This window comes from Falco cherrug, chromosome 4 (genome assembly GCF_023634085.1).
Source record: "Falco cherrug isolate bFalChe1 chromosome 4, bFalChe1.pri, whole genome shotgun sequence".
Lineage (NCBI taxonomy): Eukaryota > Metazoa > Chordata > Aves > Falconiformes > Falconidae > Falco > Falco cherrug.
In genome coordinates, this window is record NC_073700.1 from 47099034 (window position 1) to 47117032 (window position 17999).

General features: G+C 54.2%; 2 protein-coding genes across 15 annotated transcripts in view; both read left to right on the forward strand.

The window, feature by feature from the left end:
- PIP5K1C (phosphatidylinositol-4-phosphate 5-kinase type 1 gamma) overlaps nt 1–13687 on the forward strand; it is a 47367-nt gene extending 33680 nt beyond the window's left edge. The window contains exons 8-20 of one of the 14 annotated variants that reach the window (XM_055707639.1): nt 244–449; nt 1643–1726; nt 2285–2333; nt 3349–3433; nt 3813–3974; nt 4134–4163; nt 4941–5082; nt 5377–5409; nt 7823–7951; nt 8222–8354; nt 10126–10200; nt 12483–12566; nt 12899–13687. In XM_055707639.1, coding sequence (XP_055563614.1) covers nt 244–449; nt 1643–1726; nt 2285–2333; nt 3349–3433; nt 3813–3974; nt 4134–4163; nt 4941–5082; nt 5377–5409; nt 7823–7951; nt 8222–8354; nt 10126–10200; nt 12483–12566; nt 12899–12901 — 1215 coding nt within the window. In that variant the 3' untranslated portion in view covers nt 12902–13687. Of the gene's footprint in view, nt 1–243; nt 450–1642; nt 1727–2284; nt 2334–3348; nt 3434–3812; nt 3975–4133; nt 4164–4940; nt 5083–5376; nt 5410–7822; nt 7952–8221; nt 8355–8837; nt 9657–10125; nt 12276–12482; nt 12567–12898 lie in introns of those variants that run through there. The other 13 variants (XM_055707641.1, XM_055707640.1, XR_008731792.1 and 10 more) reach the window with 13 other exon arrangements.
- A 147-nt stretch (nt 13688–13834) lies between these two features.
- Nucleotides 13835–17277, forward strand: LOC129735882 (uncharacterized). Its single transcript, XM_055707653.1, has one exon. The coding sequence runs from the start codon at nt 13835–13837 to the stop codon at nt 15365–15367; it is 1533 nt and encodes a 510-aa protein (XP_055563628.1). The 3' UTR covers nt 15368–17277.
- Nucleotides 17278–17999: the final 722 nt, after the last annotated feature.

Genomic DNA, 17999 nt, shown 5'->3' on the forward strand with positions numbered 1-17999 from the left:
AGCTACCTGGTACAACAGTGTTATTTGCAAGCCTTCAGCCCTTTGGGTTGACTGAGGGATGGCCAAACTCTATGCAGTCAAGTCCAGAGATGACTGTTGGTTCAGAAACAAACGTTCAGGCTCTGGCAAAGGAGTTGTTAATGGGAATGTGGACGGGCTGTTCCGTGCTTTGGGGTCTGTGCTGTATTTGAGCTGCTGGCCTGATGTTTTGTCTTTGTTCTTAAACTCAATGCTAACCTATAGGTGTTGGAAAGTTTTAAAATCATGGACTACAGCCTCCTGCTTGGGGTTCATAACATAGACCAGCAAGAACGGGAGCGGCAGTCTGAGGGAGCCCACAGCACGTCTGATGAGAAGCGTCCTGTGGGGCAGAAGGCACTTTACTCCACGGCCATGGAGTCCATCCAGGGTGGGGCTGCCCGGGGGGAGTCCATAGACACAGACGACACGTAGGTGAAAACCTGGTTCGCTTGCGCTGCTGGGGGGGGTGGAGGTGGGGTCGTTAATCCCTAATGAGGCCCGTGTGAGCTGTTAAGAGTAAGCATCTCTCCTGGGGGTTGTGGTACTGCTGCCAGTAAAGCAGTGTGGTGTGGAAGGGGGAAGCTGGCATGGGCAATACTTCTGGAAGACTCCAGCCTCACAGCAGTCTCTCTTCTTAGGCCAATCTGTAGGTTGTCAGCTCCTGTAACAGCCTCTAAACGTCCACCCGTGCTCTGGGGAGGAGAAACTGGCTCTGTCCTAGCTCAGCATCCAGCCGCTGCAGTGGTAGTAGGGATCAGCCTGTCCCTAGGAGCTTGGAGTTTGTTCTCCATCACTCCAGCTGTGGAACCCCTGGACAGCTGACAGTACCCCGAGGCCAGCCCGGTGCCATTGGCAAACAGCGGTGTAGCCGAGTGCTAGAGTAACTGGGGGAGCTGGGGGTTGCCCAAAACCTGTCCGGTGCTGTGCCCAAGTCTGTGGCTCTCAGGCTGCAGGTGGCTTTTGTGACTGTCTCTGTGGCCCAAGCTCTCTAACAAATGGTGGAGTTTGCTGTTTGTTGCTGTCTGAAACCAGCTTCTCCAGTTTTGATGGAGGATCAGTCACGGTGGAGCTGGGATAATACTTTGGTGCTTCCATTCTTTGAAGCAGCGTCATTAATTGCAGTGGCCTGCCTGATACCTGCATGCTTTTGTTGTGTGCTGGTGCTAGTGGTTGCTGCACCTTCAGCAGGACTGGTATTAGCGTGGATGGGACTGGAAATACCCTCCTCCTTACAAGTTTCCTGCCCTAAGAGGCAGACAGCTCACGCTGACCTGATAAATAACCTGATCCCCGGAACAAAATGTCCTGTAGCTAAGAAAAAATTATGTGGTGTTTTCTGGTCCAGGTAGAGAGCTGTTGCCACACAACACAGGTCCTGCCCTGATAGCTGGCGTTTGGCCATCTGGGGCAGGCAGTAACCCTGGAGGCACCGTGTAGGAGATGACCCGTGGCAGTAGGTGACTTCCCGTGGTTGTGCACAAAGCATTTTTGCAGGTTTCGCGTTGCCCGACCGCATCAGAGCCCTCTTTTCAGCACTGCCATCCACCCTGCCGCAGGTCTCGGGGGTGTTACGGCTGCTCTTTTCGAGGCTGCACTCGCTGAGGTTTTGTTTTGCCTGCAGGATGGGAGGGATCCCAGCAGTGAACGGCAAAGGAGAGCGTCTCCTGCTGCACGTAGGAATCATAGATATCCTTCAGTCGTACAGGTAGGTAACTTTGAAGCTGTCTGTCCTTTAACATCTTCTTTATACTGAATGAAAGCAGAAAGATTTTCTTCTCCGAAGCAGTTTGATCATGAGTAGGCAGGCTGCCTAAAGCTGTCTGTCGATGCCAGTTGGGGGCCGTGGATTTTTATCTTGTCCTTAGAATAGCTGGTGACACAGAGCCTTTTTTTCGAAGATAGAATGAGTTGCTTATAAAGAAGTTTCCCGTCCCGGTGCCTGGGATGGGTAGCATCTCTCCGGGGTGGAAGGTGGTTTTCTGTCCGTCTTCCAGCCCAGCTCCTCCTTCCCTGTCGGGCTGCCAGGCAGTCCTGACCTGACTGCAGAGATGCCGGCGTGCTCGGCCGACCTCTCGGCTGGAGGAAAGCAACGCTCCAGATGAAGGAGGAATTGTTAGCAGCTCCGTGAGCAACACTCCAGATGAAGGAGGAATTGTTAGCAGCTCTGTGATCTCTCCTGTGTGGGGGATGAAAGGTGGCTTAGATACAGAGCATGTGCCTGAATCTGTCTCTCTTTTTCTCTCCATTTTTCCCCTGGAATTAGGTTCATCAAGAAGCTAGAACATACCTGGAAGGCCCTGGTCCATGACGGGGTGAGTGCCTGTATCGAGGCAGGGACTGTCCGGCCCTCGGCAGGATTACCTGCCTTGGTTTCATGCGTGCTAGTTGCTGCCGATTACCTCGCTATTTATAGTGCCTGAACTGGCACAGTTGAAGCAGATGAAAGGGATAGTTCTTGCCTCTTATGCCTCCACAGGGGTGTAGTGCCAATTATTCCCAATCAGGTTTTCTTGCTCACTCCACCTCCTCGCATGTTTAGCTGCCGTGCTACCAGCTTCCCTCCCCTGCTCCCATCTGTCGTTTCCCCCCTCCCCACGATACCAGGAGCTGTACGCACAAGGTGCGTGCGGTCGTGTATGTGTCGAGGAGCCCTGTGTTTGCTCTCTCTCTGGTGATTGACTGTGTTTCCACTTCAGTAAGCTATCTGTTAATAAATCCGTTTCAGTGTTACCCTGCTGTCTTGTCTCCTGCAGCAGGCAGATGTTTACGAAGCAGCAGCCTTGGATGTGGAAACTGTTTTTCAGCATGGCATAGCCTAGCTTCCCTTAAATATTAAGGCAAAGGAGATGGGTAGGTGCCAAGTCGTGGTAGCACGGTAGAATGTCAGAAGCAGACACAGCTTCGGTTTTACTATTTTAAACAAAAAGCACAAAACTTTTGAAATGTGTGGAGACCCTCGGCTGAATTTTGGTGTCTGCGTCATACACAAAGGTAGCCAGGTGTGCTTTGAATGTCAGCCAGCAAAGCCAGAAGAAATTTCATGTATGTAATTGGGCTAATATTTAAAAAATCCAGGAAGTCTACAAAGGAATAAAATCACCAAAATCCATTATAAAATTACAGCAAGAATATAATCAAATGCAATCAAATCAAAGGCAATGCCTCAGGCTTATTTATAGCATTAATCAGATCATTTCAGTTAAGCCTTTCCATTTTAAGGCTCTGTCAGTGCTAAGTGTTGGGATAAAAAAGACTGCCTTGGTTGTTACAGAAATTCTGCCTTGAGGGATAATTTTAAAATTAAACAATTGCTTTTTGCCTTTGTAGGACACGGTGTCGGTACACAGACCCAGCTTTTATGCAGAGAGGTTCTTCAAATTCATGACCAACACAGTGTTTCGAAAGAATTCCTGTAAGTACCTAGCCTGAGAGCTGTCGTTGCCCTTGTGATGTGAGGCAAGCCTTATCTCCATCTTGCTGCTTCAGTCCATGTGGAGAGTTTCGAGGCTGGAATCTGAGCAGGCTTTTCCACTGTAATACGGAGCAAAGCTGGGGAACTGCGAAGCCCGTCGGTTGTCACAGCTTGCTTTGTTCTGCTCAGACACCCCCCCCAGGAGCTCACCCTGCAGCCTGACTCCAGCTCAGCCCTTTGGAGGTGGCGCTTGCAGAGCATGTGTGTGTGTGTGTGTGTCGGAGGGCAGAAGCCTCTCCCTGTGAAGGGAGAAGTGCCTTTGGTGTCGTAGTAGGTTTTGGTGGTAATTTTCCGCTTCTCATTTACTCTTCCCATCAAGCTCTGAAGTCGTCTCCCTCCAAGAAAGGGCGCAGTGCCTTGCTAGCTGTCAAGACGGCTGGTCCCACAGCTGCATTTTCAGCTAGCCAGCTTCCCTCCGAAAAGGACGATACGCAGTATGATCTTCGTGCGGCCAGGAGTTACCCCACGCTGGATGACGAAGGTAATGGTCTCGTTTGGTGGCCGATGAGTGTGTGATCACCCTCTCTTTCCTAGCAGTTCCTTAGGATCCTCCCCTGCTCTCGCCAAATTCCCCACTGTGCACCAACCGTGTCTTCCTTGACGGATTGCTCTTCATTGCATGTCTTGCTGTGCTTTGCAGGTGCTAAACTTAACCAGGACAGGGGAGAAGGTAAGAGTATATTGTTTTGTCACAGCACCAGCAGTTAGTTGATTGGGGAAGCAATGCCTCTGCATCGAAGAAGACCAAATCCCTTCTTTGCAGCACTGTATGGTTCTGCAGTAAAAATGGTTGCTTGCGTCACTGCTGCAAGGCAGCCGCTGCCAACTGGCACCAGCAGTCATAGCCCAAATGTAATCGGAAAGTTGAATTTTCCACCCTTTAAAAGAAAAAGGCGGGGGGGGGGGGGATGACTAGGAACTGCAGGACTCTAGTGGTGGTGTTTGGACAGTTATAAGGGGCAAGATCTTGCCACTGGGGGAAAAAGTGAATGGCCTGGTTCTGTGCTGCCTTTTCATCACTTCCATCTGGGCTGGATTTACAGATGAGTGGCAAAGGACAGGCTCCTCGAGTGCATGGATTTCTACCCGTGCAAAGCAGTGAGCACTCAATTCATCTCTTAATTCACCTGGATATTTATCTCTGCGATCCAAGCCTTTAATCCAGCTTTGGTTACCAGTGAGATCTCTTCATTGGCATTATGTTTCCTGTAGCGTCTTGTCTGTCATGCTGGAAATAGTGCTTACTGACTCTCCCTAGAGGATGCCCTGGGAGAAGGTGCTGTGTTCCTGAACCCAGCTAAACTGGCCTGTTTGTGGTTTGAAGTGGCCGGTCCCAGTGAGGGTGTGCGGGTGGATCAGCCTCTCACAGGGCTGATATAGGTAAGGTGTTGGTGTTTGACCTACACATCTTTTTTTCTTCCTGCATCCCTTCTGCGCGCCGGGCCAGCAGGCAGGCCAGACCTGCTACCCTGCACACCTCCTTCCTTTGAAGAAGCTACCACAGCCTCCATAGCCACAACACTATCTTCGACATCCCTCTCTGTTCCCGAGCGATCCCCTTCGGAGACCTCTGAGCAGCCCAGGTACAGGTGAGAACAGCGATCGGCCCTGGCCCTCGCTGGCGTCAGGCAGCAGCCCTTCCTCTTCGTGCTGCATATCTCAGCAGGCTGCCCTATGCTCTGGAATGCTAATGACCGATTTTAATTAAATCTCTCCTGGGAGCAAGCAGACGAAGCTTTGATGGGATTAATTATTGCTGGGAGAAGTGTCAGCTGTTAAGTAGAACATCTCCCTCATGGGGTGGGGAGTTAGATTTGGGGGCAGGGGAGGGTTTCTGTCTTAAATTGCTCCTCGAACTCTGCTTTTCTGGTTTCTTTCTGCAGGAGGCGCACACACTCCTCAGGGCAGGATGGCAGGTGAGAAAAGCGTCTCATCTCTTCTCGCACTGCTGCACAGACACCTCACATTTGTCCTTGCACAAAGGTCTCTTGGAGGGCTGAATGTGAATCTCAGCAGCACCAAGGTTTTGGAATGGTACTCTGTAGGATGATGGGCTTCTTCCTGCAATCAAATAATCCCCATTTCTTATGCAGAATTTTCCTCACAAGCAGATCTCTCAGTGCTTTGCAAGGAATCTTAAATATTACCCCTGTTATTTGATGGGAAACGGGACAACTGAGTTGTCCAAACTTCCCCACCCAACCAGCGCCAGAATTGAGGAAGGTTCGTGTCCCTCTCTAGGTAAGTGAGCGTTAACAGCAGGAACATTCTCCCCCTGTGCATCTGCCGGCTGCCTGCGTGCGGTGGGGGTGAATACGGGGAAGGGCTTTGACTTTGTGAGGCACTGAGCGCCCTTAGTCCCCAGAGAAGCAGCTTCCAGCGTTTTCAGAAACTCGGGTACTTTGAGGTGTCTTTCCCCTCCTGTGGTGATACGTGGCTCAGAGCCGAGGGCAAGGTAGGACAAAAATCACCTGCTGTGTAGGGATGTCCAGATTTAGAGGCTCATATAAATACCTTGCGCGGTTTTGCACCAGTAAAAATGACCCCGTTGCCAGTGTCAGTGGGATCTGCGTGAAGACCCTGTGTTTGCTGCTGACGCTGCCCTAGCTTTCTGGGACATCTTGTAATGTTGTAAGTGCAGATCTTGAAATGCACATCAGAGACTCGGGCTTGGGATATGCTGTAGCCAGAGGAGCTGCTGGACAGCCTGACATCGTCTCTCCCTGCGGTTGATGTTTGATGTTTCAGAGGAAGGCAAGGACTTTGGAAGATGAGGGCTTACACCATCTTACAGACATCTGCCCTCATTCCTAGCTTTTAGTCATTTGCAGAGCTTCAGACTGCATACACTGTGGAAAAAAAAAAAACAAAACACCACCTTTCTGTGGTATTTCTTAATGAAAATACCTCTGGATGCTGCGTGTTGCTGAATCTTGGTAAATTACTGTCACTGGAAGGTGAGGACCTACTTGCTGTTTATGTGCAGAACCTGCTGAAGCTTCAGGCACCCATAAAGCATCCCACCTCCTGCAGAAGCCATTGTCTGAAATTGCTGAAAATTGGAGACTTAAACCCAGTGGTGGGACCCGTTTGGCAAAATGCAGTGACTTCATGCAAGTTACTCCGGGCTCCCTTGGTGCCTGATGGAGGGGGAGATGCTGGAGGAGGTGACTGCTCCTCCAGAAATAGGTCAGGTGAATTGAAGTGGCTGTCCCTGGACCAGAGAGGAAGCTTAGTATCTTGGTCAGAAGTAGAGCTGTCAGTCACAGATTTATCACAGCTACAACCACCCCACATAAGTATTTTTTTGCCTAGTTTCTCCGTTTCTGGTGTTGGTGTCTCGGCATGCCCTTCCTAGGAGAGCAGGTACCTGTGTATTTGTAGAGCCCTCTGTGATCCCCTGGTGACAGCCAGTGCAAGAGAAACGTGATTAAAGCGTGAACTGACAGTCCTGAGCTGAAATGAAAAAAAAAAAAAAAAAGACCTTATCCCATTTGCTCAAGAACACGTCACACCTCTGGTTATTCTAATCTGCTGGGGAATTCCCTGCGGGTTTTGGAGATCCACCCCTGCGAGGAAGAGAGGAGCCGGTCAGCAGAGCCGCCTGCTGGCTCCGGCTCCCAGCCAGGGACAGCGCAGAGCAGGATGGTGCTGCCGATGAACCCGGCGCTCATCCCTTCCCGGAGACTGTGCCCTAGGCTTGGCAAGCGCCCCCTCCTCCTTCCCACGAGGACCGTGGAGCCAGCCCCGCTAGCACAAGCGATTACTTTAATAGCGTGAGGTATTAAATTGAAAGTTGTCGCGTACAGCTCCTGAGCGTGCAGGTAGATCCGATGTTAACCCTGAAGCGCACTTGAGCTGTTTTGGTGGGCTGGGAATCTCAGAGGAGGTCGGAGGCTTTGGCCCTTGTGCAGGTGATGGGCAACACCAGGCTAAGTCTGGACACAGGTTCTCCCTGGAGGCCAGTTCTCCTCTTTCCTCCCGTACTCCATTTGATGCTGCCCATCTTTCCTGCAGCACTGCCTAATTATCCCCTGTCCTCTTTTCCCACCTCGTTAGTGTTGAGCGCTGCAGTGTGACAGGACCGACGATTGCCTGGGGGTGTGGGTGATCCAAATCCTCAATCCTGGGAGGTCTGATTGCTCCTGCTGAACCAAAATGAACAGCTCGGGCTGTGCCGGGAGCTGGGGGCTGGCAGCAGCCGCGTGCTGGGGCAGACCTGCACATCTTGCTGCTGCGGGAGGTTGTAGTGCAAGAAGCTGGGCTGACCTGGGACTGATTCAGGCTGATCTAGAATCGAGGACCGTGCATAACTAGTGCCTACCTAAGCCTTCGGGCTGTTCTTTTGGTTTCCAGGTCACACGAGGAGGTGCGGGTTGAGGAGGAGCTTCAGCAGATCAGTGTCGAGCTGGAGCCCAAGTGTGACGTTGAGATCGTAGCTCCTGAAGATGACAAAGAGTGAGTGTTGCGGAGCATTGGGCCGCTTTGGAGAGCCCTGCCCAGTGTCGTTTGCTTTGTGGCCGCTTCTGTTGGAGGCTGACTTTGTTGATTGCCTGGAGAGATGGGTCCTCCCCCAGACAGTTGGGTGAAGCTGAGCGCTGTTACTGACCTGACCTTTCTGCATGTTGACAGCGGAGCATCTTCAGCCCCTCTGTAATAAATCATAGTCTTGCTTGCTCCTTTGCTGGTCGCAGTGACTAGACTCTGTCATTTCTTTCCCTGCTCCAGAGAGGCGGCTTCTTCAGCCTGTGCCATCGTAACATCCACAGCTACAGTGGAGGTGGAGACAGCCAGCCAGGCCTCCGAACCAGCCAGCCAGGCCTCGGATGAAGATGACGTGCCAGTCACAGACATATACTTTGTAAGATGCCTTCTCCACCCGGCCTCTTAGAGGTGTGATGGGAAAGGGAAAGGTTGGGCGAGGCTGTAACAGTTTCAGTTTCAGGGCAGTGTCTGCCCCGTGCCATCTTCGTGTTGAGCACCTCGAGATCTTAATGCCGGATGGGGTTTTTAACGCAGAGAGATGGGTTAACCCTTGGAGAACTCAAAAGAGCATCTCATGGAGCTCCAATGGGGGTGGCACTGCTGCTGTGGATGCAGCCGTAGGTGTGCTGCTCCACTTGCAAGCACGAGCGCTGAAGGGCTTATCTAGGCCAGCGTGTTCAGTCCTGTGATGAGCCAAAGCGAATGCAGGTGCAACTGAGAGGTTCTCCCTTCCTCGGCCAGGGAGCCTGGCTGTTCTCCTGAGCACAGACGTGCCACGGTGGCCTAGAGCCAGAGGCAGGTGGTTGCAGTGGGGCTGACCTCGGGCTCTGCTGAGCTCTGGCTTTTCCTTTCCCTGCAGGCAGATGCACTAGGTGATGCAGTGGCAATCTAGTGCTGAGACAGGGAGTAAGTGAGGTGGTTGCTGGTTGGCAGCAGAGTGCCGTGGAGCTTGGCGCTGTGTTCCTCAGTCAGCTCTTGCAATGTCTGAGCAGCTCCTGCAAACCGGAGAAGAGTTTTTAGCAACGTGTCCCACCTGCCCTGTGGATTCCCAGAGCAGAGCTGAAGGTCTGACCAGTGAGAGCTCCCCACTGTGCCTGGGCACTGGAACCTGCTCGTTAAAAGACGTGCCCAGCTCCTTCCTGCTCCGACTCATTGCTGTTGGTTATAGGGTGAGGGAGAGGAGTTGAGCCCTTCTGATGAGCTCCTTCACTCTAACCTAAAAATGGCAAAAAATTTGCCTTCCCCTGTGCTTGTGTGACTGCTGCAGAGCTGCTCACTCATTGCAGAGGCATCCCGAGGCTCACGGGAGCTGCGGAAGGAATTGGTTCCCTTTTAAAAGCTTGTCTGTTTGGGGTTTTTGTGCATGCTGTTCAAACTGCAGGCAGCTCCCTCTGACACTGGCTGCTCTTTCTTTGCCTGTGGATGGCAGTGGTGTACAGGCTGCCTGCAGATGCTGCCTGCTCCACTGGCAAATGTCTCCTAGCAAGGTCAGCTCCTCTTCCTCCCTGTCCCTGGGCATATGGACTCCTCTTAACTTGGGGGGTCCCCCTCTATCTGGAGGAAACCATCTGTGCGCAGTGTGTGCTCACAGAGAGTGTGACTGACTGCTCATCATCAGCATTTCATACTTCATCCGAGTCCTTGAGTTTTGCATTAAATGTGTGTCGTGTGCTGTGGAGTGTTTGTCACTGCTGGGATGAAGGGAAAAGCTGATTCGGGTTCCCGTGGGTGTTCTCCTTGGAAAACCGCTTGAGCTGGAGCTCAGGCAAGGCTGCACCGGAGTGCCAGCGGGGCTTGGACCACAGCTGCTCTCTTGCAGGCGTGCTCTAGGGGCGATGGTTGGAGAAGGGATACGGTGTGCAGAGGATGACTTGTCAAGTCCGAGGGACTGTGATCTGATCTTTGGAAGTTTGCTCCTGAAAGAAGAGCGCTTTATCCTCCTGTTCACCCACAGGGGAATAAAAGTGCAGAGGTTGTGGCAGGGCATGGGCACTGCTCTTCGCACGCACGGCTTTCCTGCCCGCTGATCCATTCAGGCCTGGAGTTGCCCAACCCCTTGTTTTTTGCTTTCTCTTTCATCCTTTCTTTCACATCATCCTTTTTTCCTCTGTTTCCTTTCTCACCTCACTTGCCCTGGGGCTATCCAGTTCACAGATGGGAGGTACTGGATTTACTCTCCCCGCCAGCGCAGACTCCGAAGCACCTCGCTTTCCTCGGGGATTGTAAGTGAACACGCTAGCACGTAGGGGAGCAGAGCTGCAGCTTTGAAACACTGGGACCAGCATTCCCATTTCCCTTGGCCGCTGTGGCTCTGTGTTGTGTGGCATTAGGAACCAGCCCAGCAGAAACCAGAGAAGCATATCAAAATCACACAAGTGGATCTCCCTGTAGGATCTGGCAGAAACACATGCTCTGCCCAGCTTTTTCTGCACAGCTGCGGCCATGGGATGGGCTGCAAGATCACCCAGCCCTTGGGACAAATTTACAAGCACCAGACCCGGCCAAGGAGGCACCTGAGCCTTTGTAGATAATGTTACGCTCGGCTCCTTTGGCCCAGGAAGCCGGATGGCGTTCCAAAGAGACCATTAAGATGTTTTGAAGCTGCTAAAAATTCAGTTGCTAATACAACCTTTTAGGCTTGTGGCTGGGATGGTGAACAGCTCATAAAACCAGATAAGGTAGGAGTTGCTGTGGGGTTAGGGATGGTTTCTGCTTTCCAGCCCATCTGCTCTCCAATATCACCGATGTGCTCCCTCCTCGCTGCAAGTTTTCTGTGAGTGGTGAGAGTTTTCCTTTCCAAAACATGCAGGGAGGCAGTTGAGCATTTAGGGACTGAATCCAGAGCTCGGACTGTTCTGGGTTCTAGTATTTCCCCTGTCAGGCTTCGGCAGAGCTGATATCCTCAGAGGGTAACGGCCATGCTGTCAGACCCTCCACACAAGCATCTTGGTGTGGTCTTCCCAGCACCTGCCGCTGTGGTACCAGGCAGGGATGCAGGGGAGAGGGCATCAGGCAGGGTGCATGGGGAAGCAGGGGCAGTAACATGCTGATGGCATGGGGAAAGTGCTGCATCACTGTGGGCAAATGCGCAAAATCCACCACCCCCCCCCAGTTCCTCCTGCCCCCTTGGCTGGGTTTGGCTGCCCCAGCGCCAGGAGGGTTAATACCAAGCGGATGCTCCTTTATCTCCCTGCTGGGTTTGCAGCTCCTCGCATGCATCTGAGCTCCTAAAAGGCTCTGAAAGAGGCTGGCTGGAGCATGTGGTTCAGTCAGGATGGATGAAAAACAGGATGTGGGACAGACTTTATGCCGTGTTGAGCTTTCCTGCACCTCGAGCAGAGCCCTGTAAGAAGCTCCAAGCAAGGGTTTCTTTTCCCTCCTTCCTCCCAGCGGTCTCTGCTAATATAGCTGCAATTATTGATGGGGTTCAGCATGCGGAGCCCAGTGCTTCAAAGCTCCTCTGGCTTCTTGTGTTTCCTTGTACCTCGAAGACTGTCACACTTGGTTCCCAGGTTGGGAACCCCCCCCAGGCTTCTTCCAAGTAGCTGGTTCCATTTCTCTTCCTTTGCAAACCGCAGGCTGAGTCAAAGGGGGCTTTTTCTTCTCTGTGGGAGACAAAAGAGCCTGTTTGCAGTGGAAGTGGGTCCCCCTGGGAACACTGGAAGCAGCCACCAGCCCTTGAATCTGCCCGGGCTGCTGTGTGCTGTGTCGGCAGCAGAAGCGTGTTTTGTCACACCAGTGCCCAGTGCTGCAGTAACCGGCTCCCTTAACGCACATCCCCTTCCCCCTCATTCTGTCCAAGGTCCGGTTGTGTTTTGCCTCCTTTGTGGTACTTGTTCCCATCACCCCACTGTCTCCGAGACTGGTGATAACTGTTTCCCTTCTGTGGCCACCATCCACCATGGTCTAACCCACCCATTGCTGCCTTGCTTGGCCTGCAGGGAAGGGGGAAGGCACAGCAAACCAGGTCAGGTCTCACTGTAAAAAGCCCTCCTGGACACCAGAGATACCTGCCTGTGGCACGCACAGGGCTGGGGACACGGAGCTGGAGAGCTGGGAGTGGGTAGCAGGAGCCAAGAGCTCCGTCACTGCCCTTGGGTAAGTCACGTCCCATGTCTCAGTTTCTCTGGAGCCAGGGTGATGCTGCAGCAGGGAGCCGAGGCTTCCCTGGCATCTCAAAAGCTCTAAAACTGTGTCCCTGCCAGAGGAGAGGTGGTGCCATCCCCGCGGCAGCTGGAGCAGGGTCCGCTGGCAGCTGCTGGCAGGCTGCCCCGTGTCCCAGCTTGGTAGGGAGCAGGTATGTACTGAGGATGAGGAAGGCTCCTGCTGAGAGCAGGCGCCGAGCTCAGTTCCCTCCCTCCAGATGGACAGCTGTTCTTACTGTATTGTTTCCTACTCTTTTTATTTTCTCCTTTTATTTTTTTTTTTCCTCTTCTCTCCTTTGCTCCCTGCTCTGCTGCTGCTCTCCTTGCATTCTCCCCGCCGTCTCTGGCCACTCTGGCAGCCGACAGACGAGAGGAGTTGGGTTTACTCCCCACTCCACTATAGCGCTCAGCTCCACTCTGTCTCCGATGAGGAGAGCGATACAGTAAGTGTACAAGAAACGTGCGCTGGGTGCCCGGTGGGTTGAGGTCGGAGCTTGCAGCGGGAGCTGCCGTGGCCTCTGCGGCAGCAGGTGGGATCTCCTGTGCTGGCAGAGACCCTCGGCTCGGCAAGGGTTGTGGCTTGTTCTGAATCGGCTGGTTGCAGGGAAAGCTTTGGGGAGCTGAAGTTCTCCAGTCGTGTTGTCATTGCTGGAGAATAGGAAGCAAGCAGCCTGCTCTCATCCTGCTTTTGTTGATCTGGGGGAGTTGGCTGGGCTCGGACCCGAGTGCAGGATGGGTGCCTGGGTGCTGACTCCCTTCTCTCTGCCTCTTGCAGTAATCTCTATGCAGACACAGAAGCCCCAGAGAGCAGCGATTCCCTCTGCAGGTCGATGTGTTCCCTTTTCGTTGATGCAGCCGTTCCAGTGGGATGGGGAAGAGCTTGCTGATACCAGTATTGCTGCACTGCAGGATCCTGGGCACTGCATTTCAGAACGGAGCAAAACTATAACCGTGTATTTCTACTTACCCCAGACGTGGGCAGCAAAGAAATCACCCGCGCACCCGCAGCTCCCAAGGGAGACATCCAGCTGGGTGTAGAGAATCCTGGGTAGTAACACAGTGTTTTCCAGATGTGCACTACCGTAGCTACCTATCCATGTGTGATACTGTGAACCTTTTTAATTTTTTAATCATGTATTTATTTCTTTTATCTTTGCACAGAGACAGCACAAACGTGCTTTTTAAAACATTTAGTTTACTGCACTTTTTCTTTTTTTTTTTTTTTTTTTTCCTTTTTTTTTTGGTCATATATTTGTGGATCAGAAAGGAGTGTGAAACCTCACTGGAGAATTGGTAGGAGCACATTGCTGGGGAGGGCAAGGGACCGAAGTGGCTTCGTTTGAGGCAGTAGCGTGGTCTAACCAACTGATGGAGTCAGGAGGTCTAAGGCTGTCCAGACTCTGCCACGGTTTTGCCGAGTGACCTAAGACAAGTCACTTAACCACTCTGTGCCTCGGTTTCCCCCATGCTAATGGGTGTACAGAACCCACTTTGGTTAAAGCACTTAAACCCTGGGATGAAAGGTGCTATGTAAATGCAATGTATTAAAGGCCATTGAATAGAATTGCTCCCATCTTACAGTAGTCCAAAGTAGCCATGCCAATTTACTTGGATTCAAAACTCGCTAGTGATTTCTCTTGATCTGTAACACTGTGCGGGGGCAGCAGACCAGTGCTGGCGACAGTGACGTGTCACCTCGGCTCTCCTCCCGATGTCGCGATGGGTTCTGCCTTCACCACGTGCTGACTGCTGCGTCACCCCGTCCCTCTGTGCTTGGAGTCCACACTTTGTCTCACCGGCTGCCGCCTGCTCCAGACACACGGGCACGGACGGACGGACGAGAACCGCGCTCCTCCAGCGAGCAGCCACGCTGGACTGCGAGTTCCCAGGTCTGCCCGGCTCCAGGTGTGGTTTGTCCGGCCGCTGCATCCTCCCGCAGCCACCCCGCACCTCGCATACATGGGGTGTACCTGACCGCCCAGTACCTGGGGGTCACGGACATCGGGTTCGCACGTTTCCTCCGTACCTCAGGGCTGTCGGGGAGGCGCGTGCATGTCTGCACACACTGGAGGCAGGAGCAGAAGACCTGACTCTGCCACCTCATCGCACCAGGCAGCCTTGTGTTCACGGACTCTGTTGGACAAAAAGCTGGGTGACTGGGATGTTGCCTGTGGTTACGTCTGCTGTTGGAAATTGCTGCTGGGGATGTCTTGAGTTTTGCTTTTCAAGGGCTGCTGGCTTTGGGCGAGAGGATTTGGAGTTGCTGAGTAGTGTTCAGACTGGGCTCATCCATCTGTCAGCAGGGCACCATCGCATCATCTTGAACTCCAGCGATCCGATCCCATCCTCGTCTCCCAGAGAGAAGGAAGGAAATCTTTTAGCCCAGAGGGAGCCAGGTCTTATTCACGTGCTTTACAAGCTTCACTTGAGAAGGAGGGTCAAAATCTCTATTGAGAATCTTCAGACTGTCCTTGAGGTTCCTTGTAGAGGAGTGGGGAAGTGGGACCCTTCTCTTGGGGCTCAGTCCCCCCAGTCTGTCTTCACAGCAGCACTCAGGATGGGTCAGCTCAGGTACCAGAAGGTCACTGGGCTGGGGGGAAGCTCTTCCCTTCTCCCTTGTGCTGAATTTGGGGAGGATCTTCACAAATTGGTGTTTTCTTGCCTAAAAGTACGGGACCCAGGCTCCCGCCCTTGCCTGCAGATGCTGAAGGCTGTAGGGCGTGCTTCTCTCAAGAGCACAGGCTGGGGCTCTTGCAAGCTGCTGCCATTAGATGTATTCATCTATTTACCAAATAATCTATCAAAAGTCTTTCCAGAGACTCTCCCCTTTCGGTCACTACCTGGGGACAGCTCGGTCACCCAGCTAGCACCATTGCTCCGTTCCAGGCCCTGCGGTGGGCTGGGGAACGGCTCCTCACCCCCCCCATGGCTCATGCCCGTCCCACCTGGGCTGCACGGGCAGTGCTGCGAGGGGCTCGGTAGTTTGGCGGAGGGGAGGTGGGAGGAGTGCAATACCCACTGGCTAACCTGCCTCTGGGCTGAAAGCGAGAGGCTTCAAAATGCTAAAAATTCAGCCTTTCCCCCTATTTTTTTTTTTTTTCCCCTCCAGAAGCATGATACCATGTGTAGAGAGGCTGGAGAGAGCCACATCCCTCTGCATCTTCAGGTGTTGCTCTTGGGTGCTGTGCTGGAGGAGGGTGGCTGTGGGCAAGGGCATGGGGGGGGTCGAGCTTGGGCTCTCTGACCTAAGACCACCTTGTTTGTGGGCTGGTGGGTTTAGCATCATCAGGACTTTCCAACCAGCCAAAATCAAGCATCTTTTTAAGATGGTTTAAGCACCACTGATGGAGTCTTTATTCCTTTCCCTCATTTCGGGGCGGGGGGGTGGGGGTGGGGGGTGTCTCCGAAGCTGCTTAGCCTGTGTGCAGGGAGCATCTGAGCCCACCTTCACGCAGTATCTCAGTGAATGAACTTTGCAAGCTCGATCTCTGCTTGGTTCCAAGAGATGCGGGGAAACCCAGACCCTTTGCAGCATGTTCATTCCAAGCACCATCCTTCCTCAAGCGTTCAGGCTTCTTGAGACAATCCGCAGGCGGTTCTGTAACGCTGAACCTTTCGGAGCGAGCAGGTCTGGATGTGGAGGGTTGGTCCTGTGAGAAGACAACTTGGTCAGCTGGAGGGAGCTTAGAGCAAACTTGGTCAACACGAGGGAACAGGAGGAAGCTTCTTTTAGGGAGATGCTGGGCTGAAATGGAAACTGCCCCTTTCCAGGCTTGCGCGCGCTCCCTGCTGCATGTCACCTGTCGGGTTAGCTCAGTGCTGGAGAGCTGCTTGGCCCCCCCTTCCCACAGAGGCTAAAAGGACCGGGGAGGTCAGAGCTTGCTCTTAGCCCACCTCGGTGTGGTGTGTGGCAGCGTGAGAGCCTTGGGGAGCCAGGGAGCATCTCCCCAGCGCTGGCACCGCTGCCTCGGCAGGACGCGCAGTCAGAGGAGGGCACGAGTAGGTCTTGCCCACAGGAAAGAGCATCAGTGCTTTCGTGGGGAAGGGAATAGTGCCTGTCCTGGGTCTGAATGTCCCTCCAGCTCACCTGAGGCATAAGTTGCCCTGTACCTTCGATGTCAGGGCTTCCTCCAGTGGCTCGCTGGCAGCTGCCATCCCTGGTGTAATGCCCTGCGCTCTCCATCCTTGGAAGGAAGCACCACGTTTCTTTCACTCCAAAATTTCAGCAGGGCAGCCCTGCAACGTAGCCGGTTCCCGTGTAGCCGTTTGCCACTGCTCCTTCATCCCCATCATCCTAGCCGGGACCCTCGGCTGTGCCCACAGCATTGCCTGGGCTGAGGCTGCTGGGGAGCTTTTGGCTCTGGCTCTCACCAAAGCGCCGGTGGCTGCTGCCTGCCAGGGTATGAATTTGGCAAGGGAAAACCAGCATCTCTCAGTGCTCGCCGTCAGGCTCCGGTCGTGTGGAGCCCCGGAGTCTCCAGTCTTTGGCCACCGTTGCCTCTGCGGTGAGCGGCTCGGCCGCGCTTGCCCAATTTGTGCTCTGGGAAAGTTCTTAGCAGAGGCAGAGCACTCGTAGGGCTGGGTACAGGGCTGGCACGGGCACAATGGCCTTCGCTGGTGCTCCATCCCCCCGGTTCCTCCCGGGCCCCCCTAAAGCATGGCACAGCCCGGCGTTCCCCCCTCTCATTCCCAGCCACCGTCGTGCTCCGGCTCTTTCTGAGAAGGACGAGGCCAAAGCTGCGGCTCAGGTGTACCCCATCGTGTCTGGTTTTGCTTTCAGTTGGCGTCTACGTCAGCCCCCAGTACGGTCTGGCTGTTCATATTCCCACCAGTGTCCTGTGTCCACTCCGTGCGTGCGCCGTGTAACGAATGTATGTAATGGGGGGCGTGGGGGGCTGGCGGCCGAGGCGTGATGCCAACCCATGGATGTTGTCATGTTTCTCTTCTGTTCTGGGGCGGGGGGAAGTCATGAGTGCTTTTTTTTTTTTTTTTTTCGGTTTTTCTTTTTTTTTTTTTTTTTTTTTTTTTGGTTGTTTTGAGGGGTTCCCCCCCCCCCCCCCCTTCGAGGAGACCTTTTTCCAGAGAACTGTAAATTGATGCTATCTGTCCTCGGCTCTGTGATAAAGCGTACTGTAGTCTGTGCTGTGCTCACTGCGCGCGGCTCTGCCTCCTCTCTCTCACCACCGGTCCTGACCCGCTTTGGGGGGTCAGAAGGAAGAAAAGGAGAAAAAAAAGGGGGTGTTGGGGTGTCTTGCTGTGGGGGCTGCTTGGGGGTAGGCAGGAGGACAGGCAGCCAGGCAGGATGGTGGGCAGGGGTACCAGCAGCCGGGTGGGAGGGCAGGCAGGGGTACAGGCAGCTGGGTAGCGGGAGGGCAGGGGGACAGGCAAATGGGTGGGAGGGCAGGCAGGGGGACCGGCAAGGTACGGGCAGCCGGGCGGGCAGGGGTACAGGCAGGGTGTGGGCACCGGTACAGGCAGCCGGGCGGGCAGGAGTACGGGCAGGGTGCGGGCAGCCGGGCGGGCAGGGGTACGGGCAAGGTGCGGGCAGCCGGGCGGGCAGGGGGCGGGCAGCCGGGCGGGCAGGGGTACGGGCAAGGTGCGGGCAGCCGGGCGGGCAGGGGTACAGGCAGGGGGCGGGCAGCCGGGCGGGGAGAGGTACAGGCAGGGTACGGGCAGCCGGGCGGGCAGGGGTACAGGCAGGGGGCGGGCAGCCGGGCGGGCAGGGGTACAGGCAGGGGGCGGGCAGCCGGGCGGGGAGAGGTACAGGCAGGGTACGGGCAGCCGGGCGGGCAGGGGTACAGGCAGGGGGCGGGCAGCCGGGCGGGGAGAGGTACAGGCAGGGGGCGGGCAGCCGGGCGGGCAGGGGTACAGGCAGT

Coding starts and splice junctions, on each gene's coding strand:
- LOC129735882 (XM_055707653.1), top strand. CDS start 13,835: ATGTCGCGATGGGTTCTGCCTTCACCACGTGCTGACTGCTGCGTCACC.